We start from the raw sequence: 22,597 nt of genomic DNA on the forward strand, positions 1-22,597 counted from the left end.
CCCGCATCCCCTGCATCGGCAGGCGGACTCTCAACCACTGTGCCACCAGGGAAGCCCTAAGTATATAAATATTATTCACAAAGTGAAATATTGTAAATATTGTAATGGCAATTTGCATTGCCATTCATTTATAAAAGCCTACAAATCAATGTTGATTTACCCTTTTCTGACATTTAAAATAGCTTTTGATAGAAGTTGCACCCTTTTACTAATTAATTATATTTTTCTATATCTCAATAGTAATTCAAACACATTAAAATTGCCTTAGCAGGTGTTTGTCTCATAATTCATTAAGTTATACATTTGTTTTATATGGTTTTCTGTATTTGTATGATATTTAACAATAAAACAAGTTTTTAAAATATTTTTTCTTAGCAGGTTGATAGGCTAGAGACAAGTATATCAAACCTACTAAATCTTTCAATAATCTTAACTTTTAAAAACTTTAATAACAACATTGTGGAAAACATCTAAACATTTTAACATCCATCATCACACATGTAAATATTTGAATCTGAAATATTTATAAATATTCAAATATTCTATTGGTCTTGAAAAGACCAACAGAAGTAGAGAAACTAAGTCAACTGGTAAAAATGTATGAAAGATAGAGTACAAAATAAACAACCAGCATGATTTGACAAAGTTTTCTTTCCAACCCCTTCTGCTTTTTAAAAATTTCAACTTATTAAGGTATAATTGACAAATAAAATTATAATACATTTAAAGTGTACAATGTGATGATTTAATGTATGTATATATTGTGCAAGGACTCCCATCATTGAGTTAATTAACACATCCATCACCTCACATATTTACCTTTTTTTTTTTTGATAAGAGCACTTAAGTTCTACTCTCTTAACAAATTTCAATTATACAATACAGTATTATCGTCAGCATGTTATACATTAGATCTTCAGATCTTATTTATCTTATAACAAAGTTTGTGCCCTTTTTCCAGCCTCTTCCTATTTCTCCCACCCCCTAGACACTATTCTACTCTGTTTCTACATGTACAACTTCTTTTTTATAATTCTACATGTAAGTGATACCATGGAGTGTTTGTCTTTCTATGTCTGGCTTATTTCACTTAGCATAATGCCCTCCAAGTTCATCCATGTTGCTGCAAACGAGAGAATTTCCTTTTTTTTAAGTTGAAAAATATTCCATTGTATGAATGTGGAATAATATACGTATACACACACACACACACACACACACACATATATATACACACACCACATTTTCTTTATCCATTCTTTTGTCAATGGACACTTAGGTTGTTTCTACACCTTGGCTACTGTGATAATGCTGCAATAAACACAGGAGTACCAAAAAAAAAAGTAAACACAGGAGTACAGATAATCTCTTTGAGATGATGATTTTATTTCCTTTGGATATACACTCAGAAGTAGGACTGCTGGATCACAGTAGCTCTATTTTAACTTCCTGAGGAACTTCCATACTGTTTTCCATAATAGCTGTACCAGTTTACTTTCCCATCAATGGTGTACACAGGTTCCCTTTCCTCCACATCCTTGACAGCATTTGTTGTCTTTGGTCTCTTTAATAACAGACATCCTAACAAGTACAAGGCGATATTTCATTGTGGTTTTGATTTGCATTTCCCAGATGATTAGCAATGCTAAGCAACTTTTCATGTACCCGTTGGCCATCTATATGTCTTCTTTGGAAAAATGGCTATTGTGGTCCCTTACCCATTTTTTAATTGCGTTTTAATTTGTTTTGTTTTGCTACTGAGTGGAATGAGTTTCTTGTATATTTTGGATATTAACCCCTTATCGGATATGTAGTTTGCAAATATTTTCTCCCACTCCATAGCTTGCCTTTTCTTTTTGTTGATTGTTTCCTTTGCTGTGCAGCTTTTCAGTTTGATGTAGTCTTGTTTATTTTTGCGTTATTTTGTTTATTTTTTAGTTTGATGTCAAATTCAAAAAATCATTGCCAAGACTGAAGTCAAGGAGCTTACTCTCTCTGTTTTCTTCTAGGAGTTTAAAGTTTCAGGTCTTACGTTCAAGTTTTTAATCCATTTTGAGTTGATTTTTGTGTATGGTTTAAGACAGGAGTCCAGTTTCATTCTTTTGCCTGTGGCTGTCCAGTTTTCCCAACACCATTTATTAAAGAGACTACCCTTTCTCCACTCTGTATTCTTGGCTCTTCTGTCAAAAATTAATTGACCATATATGCATGGGTTTATTTCTGGGCTCTCTATTCTGTTCCACTGATCTATGTCTGTTTTATGACAATGTCATACTATTTTGAATACTATACCTTTGCAGTATAGTTTGAATTCAGGAAGTGTGATGCCTCCAGCTTTGTTCTTTCTCAAGAGTACTTTGGCTATTTGGGGTCTTTTGTGGTTCCATACAAATGTGAGGATTGTTTTTTCTATTTCTGTGAAAAACGCCTCTGGAAGTTTAATAGGGATTGCAACGAATCTATAGATCGCTTTGGGTAGTATGGACATTTTAACAATATTAACTCTTCCAATCCATGAACACAAAATATCTTTCTATTTATTTATGTCTTCTTCAATTTCTTTCATCAATGTCTTATAGTTTTCAGTTTACAGATCTTTTACTTCCTTAAATTTATTCCTGTTTTCTTCTTCTTCTTCTTTTTTTTTTTTTTTTTTTGCGGTACGCGGGCCTCTCACTGTTGTGGCCTCTCCCGCTGCAGAGCACAGGCTCTGGACACGCAGGCTCAGCAGTCATGGCTCACGGGCCCAGCCGCTCTGCGACATGTGGGATCTTCCTGGACCGGGGCACGAACCCGTGTCCCCTGCATCGGCAGGTGGACTCTCAACCACTGCACCACCAGGGAAGCCCACAACTCATTTTTGTATACTGATTTTATATCCAACAATTTTCCTGAAGTCATTTATTAGGTCTAACAGTATTTTGTGTAAGCGTAAAGTCTTTAGGGTTTTCTACATATATTATGTCCCCTACAAGCAAGGACAATTTTAATTTTAATTCATTTAATTAACTTAATTTTAATTTTTCTCTTTCCAACTTGGAAGCCTTTTATTTCGTTTTCTTGTCTAAGTGCTCTAAGGACTTCCATTACTTTTTGAATAACAGTGGCAACAGTGGACATCCTTGACTTGTTCCTGATCTTAGAGGAAAGGCTTTCAGCTTTTCACTACTGAGTATGATGTTAGCTGTGGACTTGTCATCTACAGCCTTTATTATGCTGAGGTATATTCCATCTACACCTAATTTAAGGGATTTTATCATGAAAGGATCTTGAATTTTGTCAAATGCCTTTTCTGCATCTATATCTATTGAGATGATCATGATTTTTATCCTTCACTGTAGGGTATTAATGTGGTGTATTTGCATATGTTGAACCATCCTTGCATCTCAGGAATTAAGTCCCACTTGATTATTGTATATGATCCTTTTAGTATACTACTGAATTCAGTTTGCTAATATTTGGTTGAGAATATCTGCATCTATCTTCATCAGGGATACTGACCTGTAATTTTCTTGTAGTGCCCTTGTCTGGCTTTGGTATCAGGGTAATACTGATCTTGTACAATGAATGTGGAAGAAGTATACCCTCCTATTTTTTGGAAGAGTTTGAGAAGGACTGATATTAATTCTTCTTAAAATGTTTGGTAATATTCATCAGTGAAGCCATCTGGTCCTGGACTTTTCTTCATTGAGAGGTTTTTGTTTACTGATTCAATCTCCTTGCTAGTAACTCGTCTGTTCAGAGTTTCCATTTCTTCATGATTCAGTCTTGGTAGGTTGTATGTGTCTAGGAATTTTTCCATTTCTTCTAGGTTTTCTCATTTGTTGGTGTATAACTGTTTATAGTAGTTTCTTACGACCTTTATCAGTTGTAAGGTCTCCTCTTTCATTTCTGATTTTATTTGAGACTTCTTTTTTTCTTAATCTAGCTAAATGTTTGTCAGTTTTGTTTATTTTTTCAAAAAACCCGTTCTTGGTTTCATTGATCTTTTCTACTGTCTTTCTAGTCTCTGTTTCATTTATTTCTCCTTTGATCTTTGTTATTTCCTTCTACTGACTTTGAGCTTATTAGTTTATTCTCTTTCAAGTTCCTTGAGGTATAAAGGTAGATTGTTTGAGATTTTTCTTTTTTCTTAATGTAGGTGTTTATCACTATAACCTTCCTTCTTAGAGCTGCTTTTGCTACATCCTTTAAGTTTTGGCATGCTGTGTTTCCATTTTCATTTGTCTCAAGATAGTTTCTGATTTTCCTTTTGATTCCTTCTATGAACCGTTGATTACTTAGGAGCATGTTGTTCAATCTCCAAGTTGTAAATTTTCTCCTCTTCTACTTTAGTCATTCTCCCTAACATACTCCAACTTTCTATCACCTCAGCTCCAACCACACCACCCTTCAAATGAAGCAAGAATTTTTTATCTTTATTTCAGCCTTAAAATATGGTTGAAAGTGCTCTCCAAGGAAAGGATATTCCTAAGCAGCATCAGAAGCACACACAGCTCCACTCTATCTTACATACGCTTTCCCTTCCTCACTCTATTTTTCCTCCCTATTTATGCCTTTGTTATGTCTTTGTCTTTTCCATGCACGTCTTAGACTCTCAGAAATATCCAGTGGCAACCACGTGCATGATTAAGCCTTATTAATGAAATTCAGTACTGAAGAAAAGCAGAATCCTTACTGCAAGAGTAATGCAAGAGTAATGCTGGAAGAACAGATTTTCTATTCTCTATTAGGTCAACAGCTGAAGGACTCCCCTGTATCTTTTAAAGATATATATTTGAAGTATCATATATGAAACTATAGAGTATACGGGATTGGCTTCCAAATGCTCCAGTAGGGAACAGAGTGGAGAGTATAGATAAAAAAAAGACTGGCCAACATTTAATAATTGTTGAAGCTAGTTGATGGGTACATGGGGGTTCATTATACTATTCTATTTTTAAATATATTTGAAGTCTTTCAAAATAAAAAATTAAAATTAAGGACTTCAAAAAGAAGCAACCAAAGGAAAAACGTTCTGCATATAAAGCTCTCCATTTATGTAGTATAATCAAAACATCAGGGTAGAATAGATACTGGGATCACGCTAATGAAAAAACAATACTCTGGACCTATAAAAGATAAAATAAAGATATTCTAAAGAGATAAAAATACTCTAATAAATAAAAGATAAAATAAAATAAATCTGCTTCTAGATTGAAAGGGTGGGAAAGGGGAACTGAGGGAAAGGGTAAATACAGGAAGTTATGTTAAAGCTAAAGATCTTGTGTTTTTAGAAATGCATCTCATCTAACTACGAGATGAAAATAGCAGGGGTTCAGAAATACTGTGGCTCTGGATGAGACTGAACTAGTACATTTAGCTCTGCTGTCTTTCAAAACTCTACTCTTCACTAAAAATCACACTAAAGAATGAAAAACAAAACAATACAGAAACTCAAGGACAAAGAGAACAGAAAAGAAGACAGCAACTACATTTTTAAGATTAGAGGGACTTCCCCGGTAGCGTAGTGGTTAAGAATCCACCTGCCGATGCAGGGGACATGGGTTCGAGCCCTGGTCTGGAAGATCCCACATGCCGCAGAGCAACTAAGCCTGTGCGCCACAACTACTGAGCCCGCGCTTTACAGCCTGCGAGCCACAGCTACTGGGCCCGTGTGCCACAACTACTGAAGCCCACACACCTAGAGCCCATGCTCTGCAACAAGAGAAGCCACCGCAAGAAGCCAACACACCACAATGAAGAGTAGCCCCTGCTCACCACAAGTAGAGAAAGCCCAAGTTCAGCAATGAAGACCCAAATTGGCCATAAATAAATAAATTTACAAAAAAAAAGATTAGAGGGCAAAAGAGCAAATGACAACTGGCTTAGAAGGCCCAAGAAAACCAGAAGTGAGGAAAGCAAAAAAGCAATCCAATGTACATGACAGAATTTGCCAAAGACTTGTGAATTGGCTATACTAGTACCCCCAAAAGTAATGGTGAAGGTGGAACTGAGAACAGGAGGCTTGGATGGAAGCCTGTTTCGACAGCAATTAATTACCTGCTATACTCCACCACAGCCAGGCCACCAGCCCTTTCCCAACCCTGGAAGACAACTAAGTGAGTCTAACAGAGGATCTCCAGACTAAGGGAGACCAGGCACAGATGAAAACAGGTAATTAAATGAAAGTCCATCTCCATACTGAATGTTGCAGACCTCTAACCCTTTTGTCTTACTCAGCAACCAGAATATCAAAAGCCAGATCTAATACTCCAGATGGGTGGCTAAATCATTATTCTGATTCCCCAATCCAAAGTAAAAGACCTGAACATACAGGCATTAGAGAGTCCCCGGAAAAAGAGCCCAGCCAGAGAACTTTACAGTAAGGTCCAGTTAATAAATCCTGCCATGAACCCAAAGCTCCCAATAAGCCTCAATCTTAATTTTAATATAAGCAGAGGACCAAGAGCCATCAGACATAGGAGAAGAGCTACTAACATGAAAAAGAGAGACCCAAACAAAGAGAAGGAAAGTAACTTGACAGAAACAGACACTTTGCAGGGAGAAGAAAATTTCAAAAAAACCCAAAAAACCCTGCCTCTATTATGTTTGGAGAAGTGAGAGAAAATACTACATCCATGAAAGAAGAACAGTATGCTATTTTTAAAAGAAATATTTAGAAAACCAAAAAGGACTCTTGAAAATTAGAAATATAACAAAAGAAACAATAGAAGGTGCAGAAGGAAAACAGGAGAGAAAAGAAAACTAAAGGATCATACATTTATTACATTTAATAGTTCTAGACAGGAAAAGAATAGAAGAAAGGTAGAAAGAATATTTTCAAGAATTGAAGTACATAAGCTTTCAAATTAAAAGAGCCCCTGAATGCTCAGTACAATGAATAAAAATAAACTCACATCAAGGAATATCATCATGAAACTTCAAAATGCTGAAAAGAAAAAAATCTTAAAACCCTCCAGAGTGGAAAAAATAAAGTTTCAAAACAGAATAAAGATTAGAATGGTACTGGACTGCTCAGTGGCAACACTGGAAGCTAGAAAACAAAAGAGATATATTTTCAAATTAGGAGGAAAATAAATTACTAAAATTCTATACCCAGCCAAACTAAAGGTAATGATAGAGCAGAGGTTTTCATGTATCAAGTCTCACAAAAAAATTATTTTACTTTCCTTAGGAAGCCCCTGCATTAAGTATTCTACCAAAAAGAGGGAGCAGGGACTTCCCTCGTGGTCCAGTGGCAAAGAATCTGCCTTCCAATGCAGGTGATGTGGGTTCAATCCCTGGTCGGGGAACTAAGATCCCACATGCCATGGGAAAACTAAGCCCGCACACCGCGACTACTGAGCACGCGTGCCTCAGCCACAGAGCCCGTGTGCCGCAGACTACAGAGCCCATGCACTCTGGACCCTGCGCGCCACAACTAGAGCAAGAAAACCCACATTCCACAACTAAAGAGAAGCCTGCACACCACAATGAGCGCCGCAACGAAAAATCCCACATGCCGCAATGAAGACCCGACACAGCCAAATAAATAAATAGATCAAATAAATATTCAAAAAAAAAAAAGAGGAAGCAAACCATAATAAAGGGAGAGATGAAATCCAGCAAATGGGAGGTTCAACATAACAGAAAAGCAGATGGAGTCCCCAGGATGAAGGTGAAGGGAGATCACAAGCTGACAGCTATGTAGTAAGTACAAAGTCCAGTATCAGACAGTTCCAGGAAAATGGTGAAGGGGCTACGGAAAACAGTCTGGCAGTTCCTCAAAAAGTTAAAAAGTTATGACCCAGTAATCTCACACCTTAGGGTATACTCAAAAGATTTGAAAACAGGTATTCAAAAGCATACATGTATGCCAATGTTCATAGCAGCACTATTCATAACAGCCAAAAGGCAAGAACAACCCAAGTGTCTATCAACTAATGAATGGATAGACAAAATATGATATATCCATACAATGGAATATTATTCAGCCATAAAAAGGAATGAAGGATTAATATATGCTACACACAGATAATACTTGAAAACACTGTGCTAAGAAAAAGCCAGACACAAAAATTCATATTGTATAATTCCAGTGATATGAAATATCCAGAATAGGTAAATCCATAGACAGAAAGTAAATTGGTGGTTTCAGGAGCTAAGGAAAGGCAAGAATGGGGTGTGACTTTTTAACTGGTACAGGGTTTTCGTCTGGGGTAATGAAAAGGTTTCAGGATTAGAGCTGGTGGTTGCACAACACTGTGAATGTACTAAATTGTGCACTTTCACATGGTTAGTTTTATGTCAAGTGAACTTTACCTGAAATTTTTTTGAAAAGAAAGCAAGCTCCTGGATTGCTCCAAGAGGATGAAATTGACCAAACACCTACTCTGTTTTAAACATATTAAAATGAGATTTTAGTAACTGAGGCCAAGTCTGAGAATGAATTGGCATTAATATACAGAAAATGAAATAATAAAAATTAGAATCGCTAAGAAAATCATTTTAGTCATGCACAGTGTTTACAAAATTGTGGTGATTCAAATATGATTACCTATCTAAGCAGAATCATGACATAATTATATGGAGGGAGGGGACAGAAAATGTCCAAGTCTGTGATAGAGAGGGAAAGATGAAAAAGCTAGCTCCTAATCTTCCATAGTTCAAATTAAATAAAAAATACCTAAAAGTGAAAAATTAAAAAGTAGAAGTGCCATGTGCACATGTTTATTATTTAAAGCTATGAAAGTACACACCGAACGAAACAATTACGAGAATTTAAATAAGTTGCCTCTGGGAGTGAGAAATGAAAAATGGGGGTGAAATGCCACAGAGGATTGCTATTTTTTTTGTAATAAACCTAATAAAGCTAAAAGGGAAGGAGATGGAGGAGGAATGGTATATATTTACGCTGGTTATGAAAAACTAAGCTCACCTGAAGAAACTGTGTGAATTCTGTGTAGTTAAGATGCTTCTTCCGATTATGCCCAAAATGCAGCCGGATAAATTCACAGTCCCAGTTAAAAGGGATATGATGATGAATAGTAGTCTGCCCAAAAATTTCTTTGACATTTTCTTGAAAGGGAAAACAAAAATAAATAAATTATATCTGGAATAAGTAGTTTAGTCCACTGCAATGTTCCTACAGAAAGAAATTAAGAGAAATTTTAAAAGTCAATATTATCTGCTTCTACTAACATTAGCTGCAAAATTTTTTGTGCTCAGAAACCCATGCACAGGAGCACAATTGATACAAAATATAATTTTACAGTTAAGATTGTGTACCATTACATATAAGGCCATGAGATTCTTAATTTCTCTTGATTTAATTTTAATTAGGAAGTGATTTATATCTTGCATTATAAATGGCTGCTACTTTGCATTCCAGTATAAAATCAATAGTGTTTTCCCGGTTCCTCAAGGAGTCGAATTAAGCCCTTTATCAGAAGCATGAATACCTAAATTACAGTATAATGCAATATTTGTCATACTAAGTATGGCTTGATTGAGGCTTGATTATTACATTCACACTAGCCTGAATATGTCTATTGAAGATAGGTATAAGAAATACTATCAAAAGCATATCATTAGCTCAGCAGCAAGCACCTTATTAAAAGCTTCTGATATTGTCAAAAATATGGTCTTGACACAAAGCTACAAGATCCCCATAAAAACCATGATTATTAGTCTCAGCTATTAAAATATTTTAAGATAAGTGAAATTAGTGATTCACTTTTAAGTAAAGAAGGACTAAACACAGTATACTAACTTTTAGATAGGAACCAGTCACACTGTGTAATATACAACCAAAACCCTCTGACAGCTTGTCTTCATGCACTAACAAAGTCATTCACTTTCTTACACCGTTCTACACTTACTATGAAAGTCAATTCACAAATGACTGGTACTTTAACAAGCATAGACTGGATAGACTAATTTAGAAGCTCATGCCAAAAAAAAAAAAATCGCTAACAAAGTTAAGAAAGCAGGAAGCCCGTTTTACTGATGTCTTAAGAACAAAATTATTTTCAAATTTAAGCCAATTATATTAGTGAAAGATTTTACTATCTATAGCTATCAATTATACTAAAGAATTAGTAAATACAAGCTTAATGTTTTATAATCTCCAACTATGCTATTTTATCTAATTCCTGCAAATTCTTTGAGTAAGATAGAAATCTCATATTGTAAATGGTTTAATGGATTCCCTTTAGTTTTAATATACGTTTTTTGTTTTTTTTTTTTGATAAAAGCATTGCTATGCTGGGGGAGCAGGAGGGAGTGTAAGAATCCTGAACTGGAAATCCTACCAGTCTGGACTCAACATGACAGCTCTGAATAGGTCACAGTGATTAGTCAGTTGGAAGGCGGCATTGGATGTCACTGGGGAGATGGGATTCTCATCTTTTCTTTCAAATGGAATGTAGCATTTATTTCTGGCTTAAACAGCAACAGTATTTCGGAGTTTTCAAATCATGTCAATTATTTTCATCTTCCATAAACACAAATTAAATATATGAGTTTTTGTTTCTGAAAGCAAAGAATTAACGCAATACAGCAAGTCATGGGATCCTAACCAACACAAAGGATTACCCTTCAACCTATATGAAACTTCAACAAGTTGTAAGATATGTTAAAGTTTACAAAATAATTCAAATAATAAGGATGGCAAAAAACTATTTAGAGTTAAAAGTATTATGGCCGTTTAGCAAAGATTTTTTTAGGATCCTCCTAATTCAATTAATTAGTTGCTTCTCTTTCCAAATTAATTAATTTGATTTCTTATTTTAAGTGTTAAACTAGGGGAATATGAAGAAATTAATGGAAAGCATATTAGGATAACTTAAATTACTACATATATGTAAGTAACATTAAGATAAATTATTAAAGGGAATGAGTTATTTTATAACCTTTATTTTAAAGGTCACAACTCCCAAAACTCAACTATTTGATAGGAAATATACGTATTGCTACCTAAATAAGTTTTATATAACTGTGGAATAAAACTGAATTCCCTTTGTATGACTGGAAAATATCAGAATCTCAAGTGCGAAACTATATCAAATAAAGCCAAAGATTCAAAAGCTTTCAAACTTATGAAAATTTAATGAACCATGAAAATTGTCTTCTATTATCACAAAAAGGATATTTATAAACCAAAATTACAATGTATAATTTACATTCAGAAGAATAGCTCTAAAATAAAAACTTTTAACTAAAATCCTATTTTGTAAACTACTTAGCAACCTTTAAATAAAATCTTACAATACCTTTGAAACAATTAAAATGATGGCTTAAATTACTCATAATAATTTCCCCAAATATAGAAGTGTCATTTTCCATGAATATTTGTTTAAACATTTCTCCCTTCACCCAAAGTGGTCAGTTGACAGCTTTGTATATGGTTTTATTATGACCATTATTATGTGCTGTGGTTTATTAACTACCCCCAGACACTTTTAATTATTTTAGCCATGTCACAGGCTACAAAATTTCAAACCTACTTTGGCACCTCTTGATATTCCACTTCCCTTCTGTTATTATTTCCACTACCAACTGCCTAAGGCTAAATCAGGAAGCTTACAGAAATAATTAGTACAACTATTGTTTTGAAGTCAAATTCATAATTACCACTTTACTTTTACCAGGATATGCTTATTAAAAAAAAAAAGAAAAGAAGTTATACAAAAGCTCCAGAACTGGAGAGCTTATACTTGTGTGAGGCAATAGCCCAAAGAGCTGATGATCTTCTTATCTTACCCAGTTTTATCAGGTTCTGTACGACATGAAAGGGAGCACCAATAATCTCAAATATACCCCACATATCTAACTGAAACTACATAGCAAGTTTCCCCCCAGAGAGAATCCCGTCTTTCCAGTGGCAAACAAGGGTCTTTAGCTCTCCAAGGAGTGCTATTTCAGTGGCCACAGTTCTGGCTTGGATGAAAGGGATATGATAATCACATCTTATTGGCAAGAAGATCATGATCGAGTGTTTTATACTAGGTTGGCACTGCTAAGGGAAATAGGAATCCATTTGTTTTCTGACATATAGAAAACAAAAGGCCACTTTCTCACTTCCTGCAGAGCATGGGCTCATGAAAGAGATAGTTTATAATTCCTCTGAAAAGGGAATGGGGCCAGATACAAAAGTAGCCTGTCATTATGTTCTCTTTGCTTAAAGGAGAGGAGCACAATGATTTGTCAGGAGGGCAGGTAATGGTGACAACTGTGATTAAGTAAAAATGTTCACGGACATATAACATTAGTCAGTTTAGCTGTATCAGTCACTTATGATGATTGCACTAGATGAAATACATCGAAGCATATATATTATGTAAATATGTCTTAACAGAGGTTTTAATTTCCCCAGCAGCCCACACTGTGTCTCCCCATCTCATCCACCCTCAACCCTCCCCTGGTCCTTATGGGAGCTTCCTACTGGTCTTGTTCACCTTTCTGCAGTACAAAATTACCTCTGACCGGGGCTGGCACTCTTCTCCAAGACTGCCGCCATGCCTGTTCCATGAATGAGCCTGGAAGGAGCTGCTGTACCAACGGTGTGGCCAGAGAACTCCTCCTGTAGGTATACAAGCCATCAGCCCTGTGACACAGCCCACCTACCATCAGCCCAACGACATCCTGATTCCAAGGATTCCAGCCCAGCAGGAGCCACTCCTTCCAACTTACAGGCTTGAGATCAAACATTTTTATTGTCAGGGGAAAAAAAAGTCCTCAATAGCTGAGTTTCACCTGCACAGTTCTTAGAGTGAAGTCAGAGAGGCTTTTAGAAGGACTCCCACCAGGAACAATGAATATCCTTGTGTATAACTGAACAAAAACAATGGCAAGACTTGCAGAAGTAAAGAGTCTCTCAGTGAGGGAAAACTTGGGGGGAAAGAAGAGGAACGACTAGGAAACTAAAAAAGAAAAAAAAGGAAAACAAACAACAACAACAAAAAGATCAACAACAGGAGCTTGTAGAAGTCCCAGCCAACCCAGCATGTGCCAGACTTCTAGGTTCTATTTCCAGGTGGCTCATTAGTTTCCGGGGTGACCTCCTCTGTTTTACTGAGGGAAAAGTATTTCTATTAACCCTTTACCTACCTCCAAAAGGGACTACTGTACAATCAGTCAAGAGAGTAGTCCTGCTGCCAAATATATGTAAAGGTCCACTCCTCAGGAAAAATGAGTTTACATTTAAAGAGCATCTATTACTATAGAAGTTAGATGCTTCAACAATCTATCACCAAATGGCATAAAAACAAGTAAAACCATGTTCCCTTTTTACCTCAAATTCTAAGCTACTCTATAGCCTTGAATATTAATGTGACCTTTTCTGCGATATCTGAAAGGAGTCTCAAAAAGTCTTCCTGATTTAATTTGAACACCCAAGTGAAGCTCTCATTCTTACCAAGTTAGACTAGGCATTTATTACCATTAGAATTTCATATTATTCCATGTCTATAGCTTTGTTTCCACTGAGAGAGGATATGACATTTTTCATATCTAGACTTCCATCTCCTAACTCTTTTTAACAATAGCAGTGGTCATGCCTAAAACAGCCCAATCAGATTATTATTCCCTTTAGAGAAAAAGAGTCTGTTTTAGAGGCACAAATGGAACACATTTCTATTTGTTATACATAATGATGGTCAAACACGGTACAAAATCGAAAGGAATCCCTACTTCTTGAGGGTTCTACAGTCTGGGTAAAGATGTGCCCCTGGAAAAGTTTTCTTCAGAGAGTTCCCATTCCCAGGCAAACACTTTGGAACACAATGTTGATGAGATTTTTAATAGAAAATTTAGAATATGTAACATTTATTAGTTAATAGGTAAGAGTGTTGTTGGGGTTTTTTTTTTAGAATGATTACATCCTTGTTAAAGCAATAGGGTTTTTTTTTTTTTTTAACTTGGGACAAATGCATGGCAACAATTGACAACACAATGTAGAATAGCTGGTTATCTAGGGTACGTCAATCTAATTCTATTGAGCAGAATATCCAGTACACTAGTGGACAACAGTGAGACCAAGGCAAGTTTACACGATATCTAGCACACACCAGTCATGCAATGGCCCCTATAAGGCTCATGCCACCAGGCAGAAACAGATATACAAGCCATTAAGTAATCATCCACAGCATGCATTAGAAGTTTTACTAAAAGAACACCAAAGAAGAAACAACTAATGATTTTATTCACTCTTTTAAAAACTCCAAAACCCTCTCTTGAGCTTGTACAGTCTAAAATGGATGACCAAGGTCTCAATGTAAGTCCTCTCGCCCAGAGCAGAGGTATCTCTAATTAAAAAAAAAAACTTGTCCAGCATTCAGGTAAATGTTGTTCAATACTGATATATATAAATATTTGCAAAGATACACACAATTTAAGTACACAATTTGATGTGTATAAAAAGCATATCTAAAACAAAAGCATAGATGAGGATATACACAAGTACACAGATAACATCATTGTCATAGTCCATGAGATACACTGACGGCGTAATAGTCTTTCCCCACTCCATTACACCTTGCATCCAATACTCTCTCCTGCCTTTCTCTCCTGACGTGCACAAGAAAAATCTATACTTTAAATAAGCTCCAAACTAGAAAACATAAGGCCATCTGGTGAAAAGGATTTAGAGTTAGAATGGATCTGAATTTTCCTTTTACCTAAACATATGTCTATAAATACATAAGCACAATTCATTTTATTAAGTGAGTACAAACATGAAAACTGACCTTTACATAGATCCAAAATCCTATCAAAACAAACTCCAAGTTAATTATTTCCTCATGTTGAAATTCTGTAGTCTCAAATACAGCCTGAAATGAGTGGGCCTTAGAAATTTTGTTAAATGGCATCTGTAACAGTTTCAATGCTTTTCTTCTTTTCTTAAGAATATGAAATTAAAATTTCTCTCCTTCATTATGATCCTTTTCATTTTAGTTAAGAAAGTTTGTCTAAAAATGAATCCTCAGAATTCGGGATGTAGGGCAGGGAGGGGAAATGGTCAAGGTCCCCAGCAAACAGGTGAGCACCCTCAAGAGAACCATCCAGTTAGCCAGGGACCACAGGAACAATGTCGAAAGGGAGCTCAATTTTTTCACATTCCGTAAGAATCTTCCTAACTCTAGATTATGGAGCAGCAGAATGAAGGATTCTGGAGGGTTTATATGCTCTTCAGTTCATAACAGGTGCTATAAAAACTAAAACTGATTTGTTCTGCTTTTAATCCTAATTATATTTTCTTGAAATTTTAATTCATAAATCATAGTCTGAGGGAAAAACAAAAGATCTATAAAATGCTAAAGTTGGAGTCTAATAACTACAAGCTTTCATTTGCATGAAATAATGTGTGTATAAACCATTCAGCTACTTCCTACACATTTTAATCTGCTAATCAACAATGGCATGAGTCTCTATTGTTAGTCTGTTGAATAAACTGACTTGAGTGACTTATTTTTAAAATAGAAATTGGAAAAAGCAATCAAATGGAGGAGACACAAAGAGTCATGATACCAAGGTAAACGGGACCAAAAAAAATAGAATTTGGTTTTGGGAAATCTAATTCTTAAGAAATGGACACATGACAGAAGCACGGGTATACGCAGATATTTATATCAAGTTATTTCCCAAGCATCTGTGCATCACATTTGGAAATAAGGTATATGAGCATGTGTGATACTTATTGAAAATAGAAAATGCAGCATTCTCAGCACTACAGGGTTAATGCTGAATGATGAGATGATAAAGGCTTTATGCTTTAAACTATAAAATCTAGGTGTTTCTGAGGAAAATCAACATTCTTTAGGAGGCAGAATGGCCAGAGCTTGCTCCAAAGCAGAGAGAATGCCAAGATAAACACAGACACCTAAAGAGCTCTGCATAGGTATTTATTTGGGAAAATCTTCTGGTAACAGAAGACAACTGGGTCAGTGGGCAGAAAGAAGGAAACAATCAATGCCAAGCTAGAACATGTGCCCACTATGATGACAGCAAAGGCGCACTGGTCCTTTCAAATACCTGTACTTTCTCACCATTCTCACCCTAGCAGCGATACATCTTCCTCTGGGTTTAACTAGAGGATATTTGTTTTATAACCAACACTACAGTGAATAAATATTTAGCACTGTGGCTCAGGGGAAGCCTGATTTTCAAGAGTTTCCCTACCACATATTGATTCCAATTCACACCACTAAAGGGGTTCAAGTTGAGTTTTACAAGATGAAAAAGTTCTGGAGATCTGTTTCATTACAATGTGAATATACTTAACACTACTGAACTGTACGCTTATAAATGGTTAAGATGCTAAGGTTTATGTTAGGTGTTGTTTTACCACAATAAAAAAAATCCAAATATTAAAAAAAAAAAAGGGAGGAGTGCTCTAGGTCCTTGATAACACTACATTATTTTTATTGAAAAGCCTCTTGCAGGAAAAATTAGCTGATACTCTTACTAAACACATACTAATTTCTGCAAGTAAGCCTCTTCAAAAAACTAATACATGGCTATAGATAGAAATCCTAGCTTGTATGCTTTGAGACATCCACAATGTGCTAGATTATGTGCCTACCAAAGGATTTAAATTGATTTCTACATCCAATTCAAATGGCAACTTTAATATTCTAGCCTTGTTGCCTCAAACCAAAAATCTAAAAATGGGGGTTCAGAGAATGCTAACTATTCTTGTCTTAACTCCCTCCTTCAGTTCCATTCTTAGGTGTTAAAATGACATAGCAGCAATTTTCCAAAGATGCTCCAGAGAAGCTCTGAACTCTCTACCCAAAAATTCCTGAAGGTATGAGATGATTACTCCACGTTGTTCAGTCTGTTTCATAAAAAATGTTGCCCAGGCTGGCCCAGAACAAGATAATTTTACACCACCTACTTTAGGAATGTGAATAACACAACATTATTTTTATTGAAAAGCCTCTTGCAGGAAAAATTAGCTGATACTCTTACTAAACACATACTAATTTCTGCAAGTAAGCCTCTTCAAAAAACTAATACATGGCTATAGATAGAAATCCTAGCTTGTATGCTTTGAGACATCCACAATGTGCTAGATTATGTGCCTACCAAAGGATTTAAATTGATTTCTACATCCAATTCAAATGGCAACTTTAATATTCTAGCCTTGTTGCCTCAAACCAAAAATCTAAAAATGGGGGTTCAGAGAATGCTAACTATTCTTGTCTTAACTCCCTCCTTCAGTTCCATTCTTAGGTGTTAAAATGACATAGCAGCAATTTTCCAAAGATGCTCCAGAGAAGCTCTGAACTCTCTACCCAAAAATTCCTGAAGGTATGAGATGATTACTCCACGTTGTTCAGTCTGTTTCATAAAAAATGTTGCCCAGGCTGGCCCAGAACAAGATAATTTTACACCACCTACTTTAGGAATGTGAAAGTGTCAGAGAGTCAATGAGTTGAAGCAACAACATTCCTAAATTCCTTAATTGTTTGCAATAGTCTAATGCTTAAAAGAAAATAAAGCCATTTTATCTATGTAAATCCTTTTAGGAAATTAATACTTCATTTTTTGACTAGCTCTTAAAATAAGCAGCAATCTATATGCAGTTACTAAATTTAGCAATTAAAAACTGAACCAGCCTCACTAACTTCACTTAAACATATAATCTTTTTTTTTTCTTACCAAATGTCACCTCTCCATTTCCACTCTTGTCAAACAATTGGAAAGCCACTATGAACATGGAATCTGGAGCACATAAAACAGATTCAAATGCCAAAAACTCTTGATAGGAGATCAACCTGGAATAAAATATAAAATATTATCGGCTGGTAACCTGCCTTTACAGTATGAATTGTAGCTCAGGGTAACCAAATAATTCATGAAGGGAAGTGTCTCTTTATGGTGGTATTCCAGATAAGAAAGAAAGAAGGAATGATAGAATGTTACCGTTTGGTAAACCCTTAACTCATTAATGGACCTGGGCAATAATCAATAGCCTCTCACATGGCAAGAAGGAAGAGACTAGACTGAAAATAATTGAACCTGAATCTGATCAAGTCTCTAGATCAGAGTTTCTAAAGCCTGGCCCTCAATCATGCCATTTGAAGCTGGATAACTCTTTGCTGTGGGGGCCTCCTGTGCATTGTATCATGATTAGCAGCATCACTGGCCTCTGCCCACTAGATGCCAATAGCACCCGCCCCACTGAGAACCACTTTAGATGTAATCAACAATTTACAGAAAAATACAAAGGACAAAGGAACATCTCAAATTAAACATTACCACAGAAACACAATCAGCAAAAATGCAGACTGTGGGAAACTACAGAGTGAACATTCTGTATATGCAAAAAAAAAAAAAAAAAAACTTTTAAAGAAGATATGGAGGAGAACCTCACTAAAGACCTAAGAGATGCAGCAATTAATTACAAAGATACAGATCTTATTTGGATTCTGATTAAAGCAAAGTAAAAATAATTTTTTTTTAGTTTATAAGAAAATCAGGAAATGGAAATACTGTTACAACACAAATGCTTGATGATATTAAGACATCAATGTTTTTGAGGAGGTTTTGTTTTGTTTTTGGTAATTTTTCTTACCTTCTAGAAATAAACACTGAGATATTTACAGATGAAATATGTCACCTGGAATTTGCTTCAAAATACTCCAGAGGATGGAGGATGGGTTAAACAAATTTAATAATTATCTTAATAATTATTAAAAGTGGGTATATTCACTTCATTAAAGTGAACCCTAAGATGAACTGGGGACTTTGATGATTATGATGTGTCAGTGCAGTTCATCCTTGGTTAAAAAAAAAAGTCTTAAAAAAGAATTAACTCTCAGGGTAGACATTTTTGGCAAAACTTTTGTTTCACTTTTATATATGTATACATATTATATATGTGTGTGTGTTTGTTGGATTGTGATGTAAAATGTACTTTTTAGATCAAAAAAGTTTGCAGGCCACTGTGGTTAAATTATACTGGCAAATAAAAGCACAAACTAACCTCAAAAAAAAGTGGGCAATGAGTATATTGCACTTATTATACTACTCTTTGTTTTATGTATGTTTGAAATGTCAATAATAAAATTTTTAAAGGAAAATTCAAAACCAGAAGGAAGAAAACTAAAACTTATTTCATGCTATAATACTCAAGGTTGTGAAATTAGCCAGTGGCCAAAACTACACTGAAATTGCCTTCAGTGATCTTATGGAGTAGGCATATGCTAGTTTAGAGTCATCTTCCACAACAAATCTTGCTGCAAATATTTCATACCACGTTGCTGCTACTGATAGTGACTAGTATCCAAGTGACAGTATATATCCAAGAAATATATATAACAGTATATATCCAAGTAATTATACACACACACACCAGTAGTGCCACATTTTATTCTCAAATGGGCTGATTCGGACAATACATTTACAGTCACCCTATCCAAAGGAACAGACCAAATTCTTAATGTAGCTTCTAGGCCCACAGGATCTGACTTCTCCATATCTCTTCCCTGCTCTCTGCACTCCAGGCCACTCATTTTAAGCTCCTAAAACAATCCATGCTCCTTCCACTCAGGGCCATCATTCAGCACTTCATTTTCCTTGGAATGGTCCCACCATCTCCAAACTTCTGTCCATTAAATTTCCACCCAGTCTTTTTATTTCTTTTAATATTTATTTATTTATTTATTTTTGGCTGTGTTGGGTCTTCGTTTCTGTGCGACAGCTTTCTCTAGTTGCGGCAAGCGGGGGCCACTCTTCATCGCGGTGCGCGGGCCTCTCACTATCGCAGCCTCTCTTGTTGCGGAGCACAGGCTCCAGATGCGCAGGCTCAGTAGCTGTGGCTCACTGGCCCAGTTGCTTCACGGCATGTGGGATCTTCCCAGACCAGGGCTCAAACCCGTGTTCCCTGCATTGGCAGGCAGATTCTCAACTACTGCGCCACCAGGGAAGCCCCGACCCCAGTCTTTACATAGCTCATCTCAAATATCATTTCCTCAAGAGAATCATCTTAAAGTCCCCAGATGACTTCACATCCCCTTCACACCTTACAGCAGTACTGTACTTTTTTAGCGCCCCTCACAGAATTCTTGTTAAAGTAATTATGTAACTCATTGTTTAAAGTCCAACTCCCCGCTAGAAGGTAGGCCTGTCAGAGCACAGGCTTGATTCAGGGTAGGAACTCATAAATCTTGAATAAACCCAATTTAGAATACATGACTTTTTAGAGATACCTGTTTTCCAACACGGTATTAAGAAAGTGACTATATTTTACTTTTCATTTTATGCCCTCATTCATCTAAGACATATTTTACATTCAAAGTTACATTTTCTATTACTTAAAACACTTTGAAGTATGTTCAAATTACACAGATTACATTATATCCAAAGCAACGATGTACACTATGCCTTTACCCTTTTTTGAGGGAAAGAAAGGCTTTGTGGTGGTAGTATTCAGGGCACTGAAGACTATGCTCTCACTGCGCCCACGCTGAAGAATCCTTGGTAAAATTAGGAGCTTGAGTGCCTAATGAATCCTGGGAGGAACAATCGAAACTGTTTATCAGGCCACATGTCATAACACACCTTATGCATTACTGAAAAATATAGTAAAACTCAAAAGTATGATTATCAGTACACAAATTTTAGGGTAGTAAAAAACAAAGAAGTAACAATATATCAGGTATCATCATGACTGCACACACGCCTAAAAAGCAATGAGCAATATGTGGTTTTAAGCTCTGAACAAAACTAAAGATCGATGAGAATGTATAACACAAATACAATAGTGATCTAGGAAATGAGTTAGAGTAGACTTTCACTTTCTACATTATGAATTTCAGAAACATTTGAAATTTTTACATTTATAATAAAGAATTAGCATTATTTCTTCTGCTCATAACATTAATTTTAAAAATAAAAATTAAAAGTAGCTAGGCTGATTATAGGAGGGAAGAACAATGCCCAGCATCTTCGTTTTTCCAAAACAAGTCTCAGGAATCAGACATCAAAAGTACAATTACCCTGAAATACAGAATATGTAGCTTTAAAGCATATTTCATGCTCAGTAGTAAAACTTTCTGTATTTATGAGAAGAGGTCAAAGACCTTTTCCTTAACTAGCAAAGGTCATAAATGGTTGGCTGGCAGACTGAATTTGGCCCACACATATGTTTTCTTCAGCATGTAAAGCATTATGTTTTTAGTTAGGGCTGTTGCCAACATTAGGAAATCCTAAGATTTCACAAAACTATCCAGTTTTCTGGTTTCTCTTGATAAATTATGAACTTGGGCAACAGGTTTCTGGTTCCAAGTAGCACCAGCTTCCTGGAGCCTAGCAGAAGCTGCCTTCTTCAGAGACCAGGGCTTGCCAGTTATCTACACCTGCCCCTGCAGATTTGAGACTCTTGCAGCGTAGATTTCCAACTAAGTGCCACTTTGTTTAAAATATAAATTCTATGGACTTTATTAAATATCTACATTTTTATCTACCAGTATATTCAAAAAGGCAAATCATATATTCATGAAATTTAGAGTCAGAAGGAGCCTTAGAAAATCTGAAGAAGTGATCTGTTCAAAGACATTCAGCAACCCAGTGGGCCACGTCGAAGACTCAACTCCTGCCTTGAATCCAGTGTTCACCATCCTGCCCCCCAATCCCAAATTTAAAGTTATAGTTGAAAAATAGAAAGGGTGTCCGGTATCTATAGCAAGTAGAACATTATTATAATACTCAGCCAACCCTCAATACTCAGAGTTACCTTTGTTATACAGTGATTTACTTAAAGAAAGAAAAGTCAATTAAGAATCACAAAAGCAACTTAAAAATAAGTCACTTTATATCATTCACCCTTAAAAAGGAATGAAATTCTGATACATCCTGCAACGTGAATGAATCTTTAAAACATTATGCTAAGTGAAATAAGCCAGATGCAAAAGAGCAAATATTGTATTGTCCCACTGATATGAAGTACCTAGAACAAATTCATAGAGACAGAAAGTAGAATAGTGGTTACCAGGAACTGGGTGTTGGGGGAGAATGGGGACTTGTTTAATGGATATGCAGTTTCAGTATGGATGATGAAAAAGTTCTGGAGATGAACAGCGGTGACGATAGCACAACGATGTGAATGTACTTAATGCCACTGCACTGTACACTTAAAAATGGCTAAAATGGTAAATTTTATGTTATATATATTTTAATACAATAAAAAATTATAAGTCACATGGGGTTTCCGAGGTGTGCATGTTTGTCAAAACTCAGGAAATGTACCTTTAATATTTATATTTTCCACTGTGTGTAAATGTTACATCTAAAGAAAAAACCTCAAAACAAATATTAAAATCTAGTTAATAATATGCATGCTGAAATATTTAAGAAGAAGTGTATCAATGTCTGCAATTTACTTGAAATGTGTAAAAAAATAAGACAGACTGATGTAAAGACAGACGGATAGATACATGAAAAGAAGTAGAGGAAGATGTTAATGGTAGAATACACGTGGTGGGTATATGGGGTGTTCACTGTAAAATTCTTTCAACTTTCCTGAATGTTTGAAATTTTTCATAATAAAATATTGGGAGGAAATGGGGAGTGGGGATAGGCCACTTATTCTCTCTGATATGCTCCTTAT

The 22,597-nt window shown here is 35.7% G+C and overlaps 1 protein-coding gene across 3 annotated transcripts in view; it reads right to left on the minus strand.

Annotated features, from left to right (window-relative positions):
• The window catches only part of SLC25A12 (solute carrier family 25 member 12), a 91,848-nt gene that overhangs the window by 45,204 nt on the left and 24,047 nt on the right, over positions 1 to 22,597 (minus strand). For 2 of the 3 annotated variants that reach the window (XM_007458832.1, XM_007458833.1), the window contains exons 4-5: positions 17,647 to 17,762; positions 8,921 to 9,060 (exon numbers count right to left, since the gene is read on the minus strand). In XM_007458832.1, coding sequence (XP_007458894.1) covers positions 8,921 to 9,060; positions 17,647 to 17,762 — 256 coding nt within the window. The remainder of the gene's footprint in view (positions 1 to 8,920; positions 9,061 to 17,646; positions 17,763 to 22,597) is intronic. The other variant, XM_007458834.1, reaches the window with a different exon arrangement.

The sequence above is a fragment of the Lipotes vexillifer genome, unplaced genomic scaffold (genome assembly GCF_000442215.2).
Source record: "Lipotes vexillifer unplaced genomic scaffold, Lipotes_vexillifer_v1.1 scaffold1306, whole genome shotgun sequence".
Taxonomy (NCBI): Eukaryota; Metazoa; Chordata; class Mammalia; order Artiodactyla; family Lipotidae; genus Lipotes; species Lipotes vexillifer.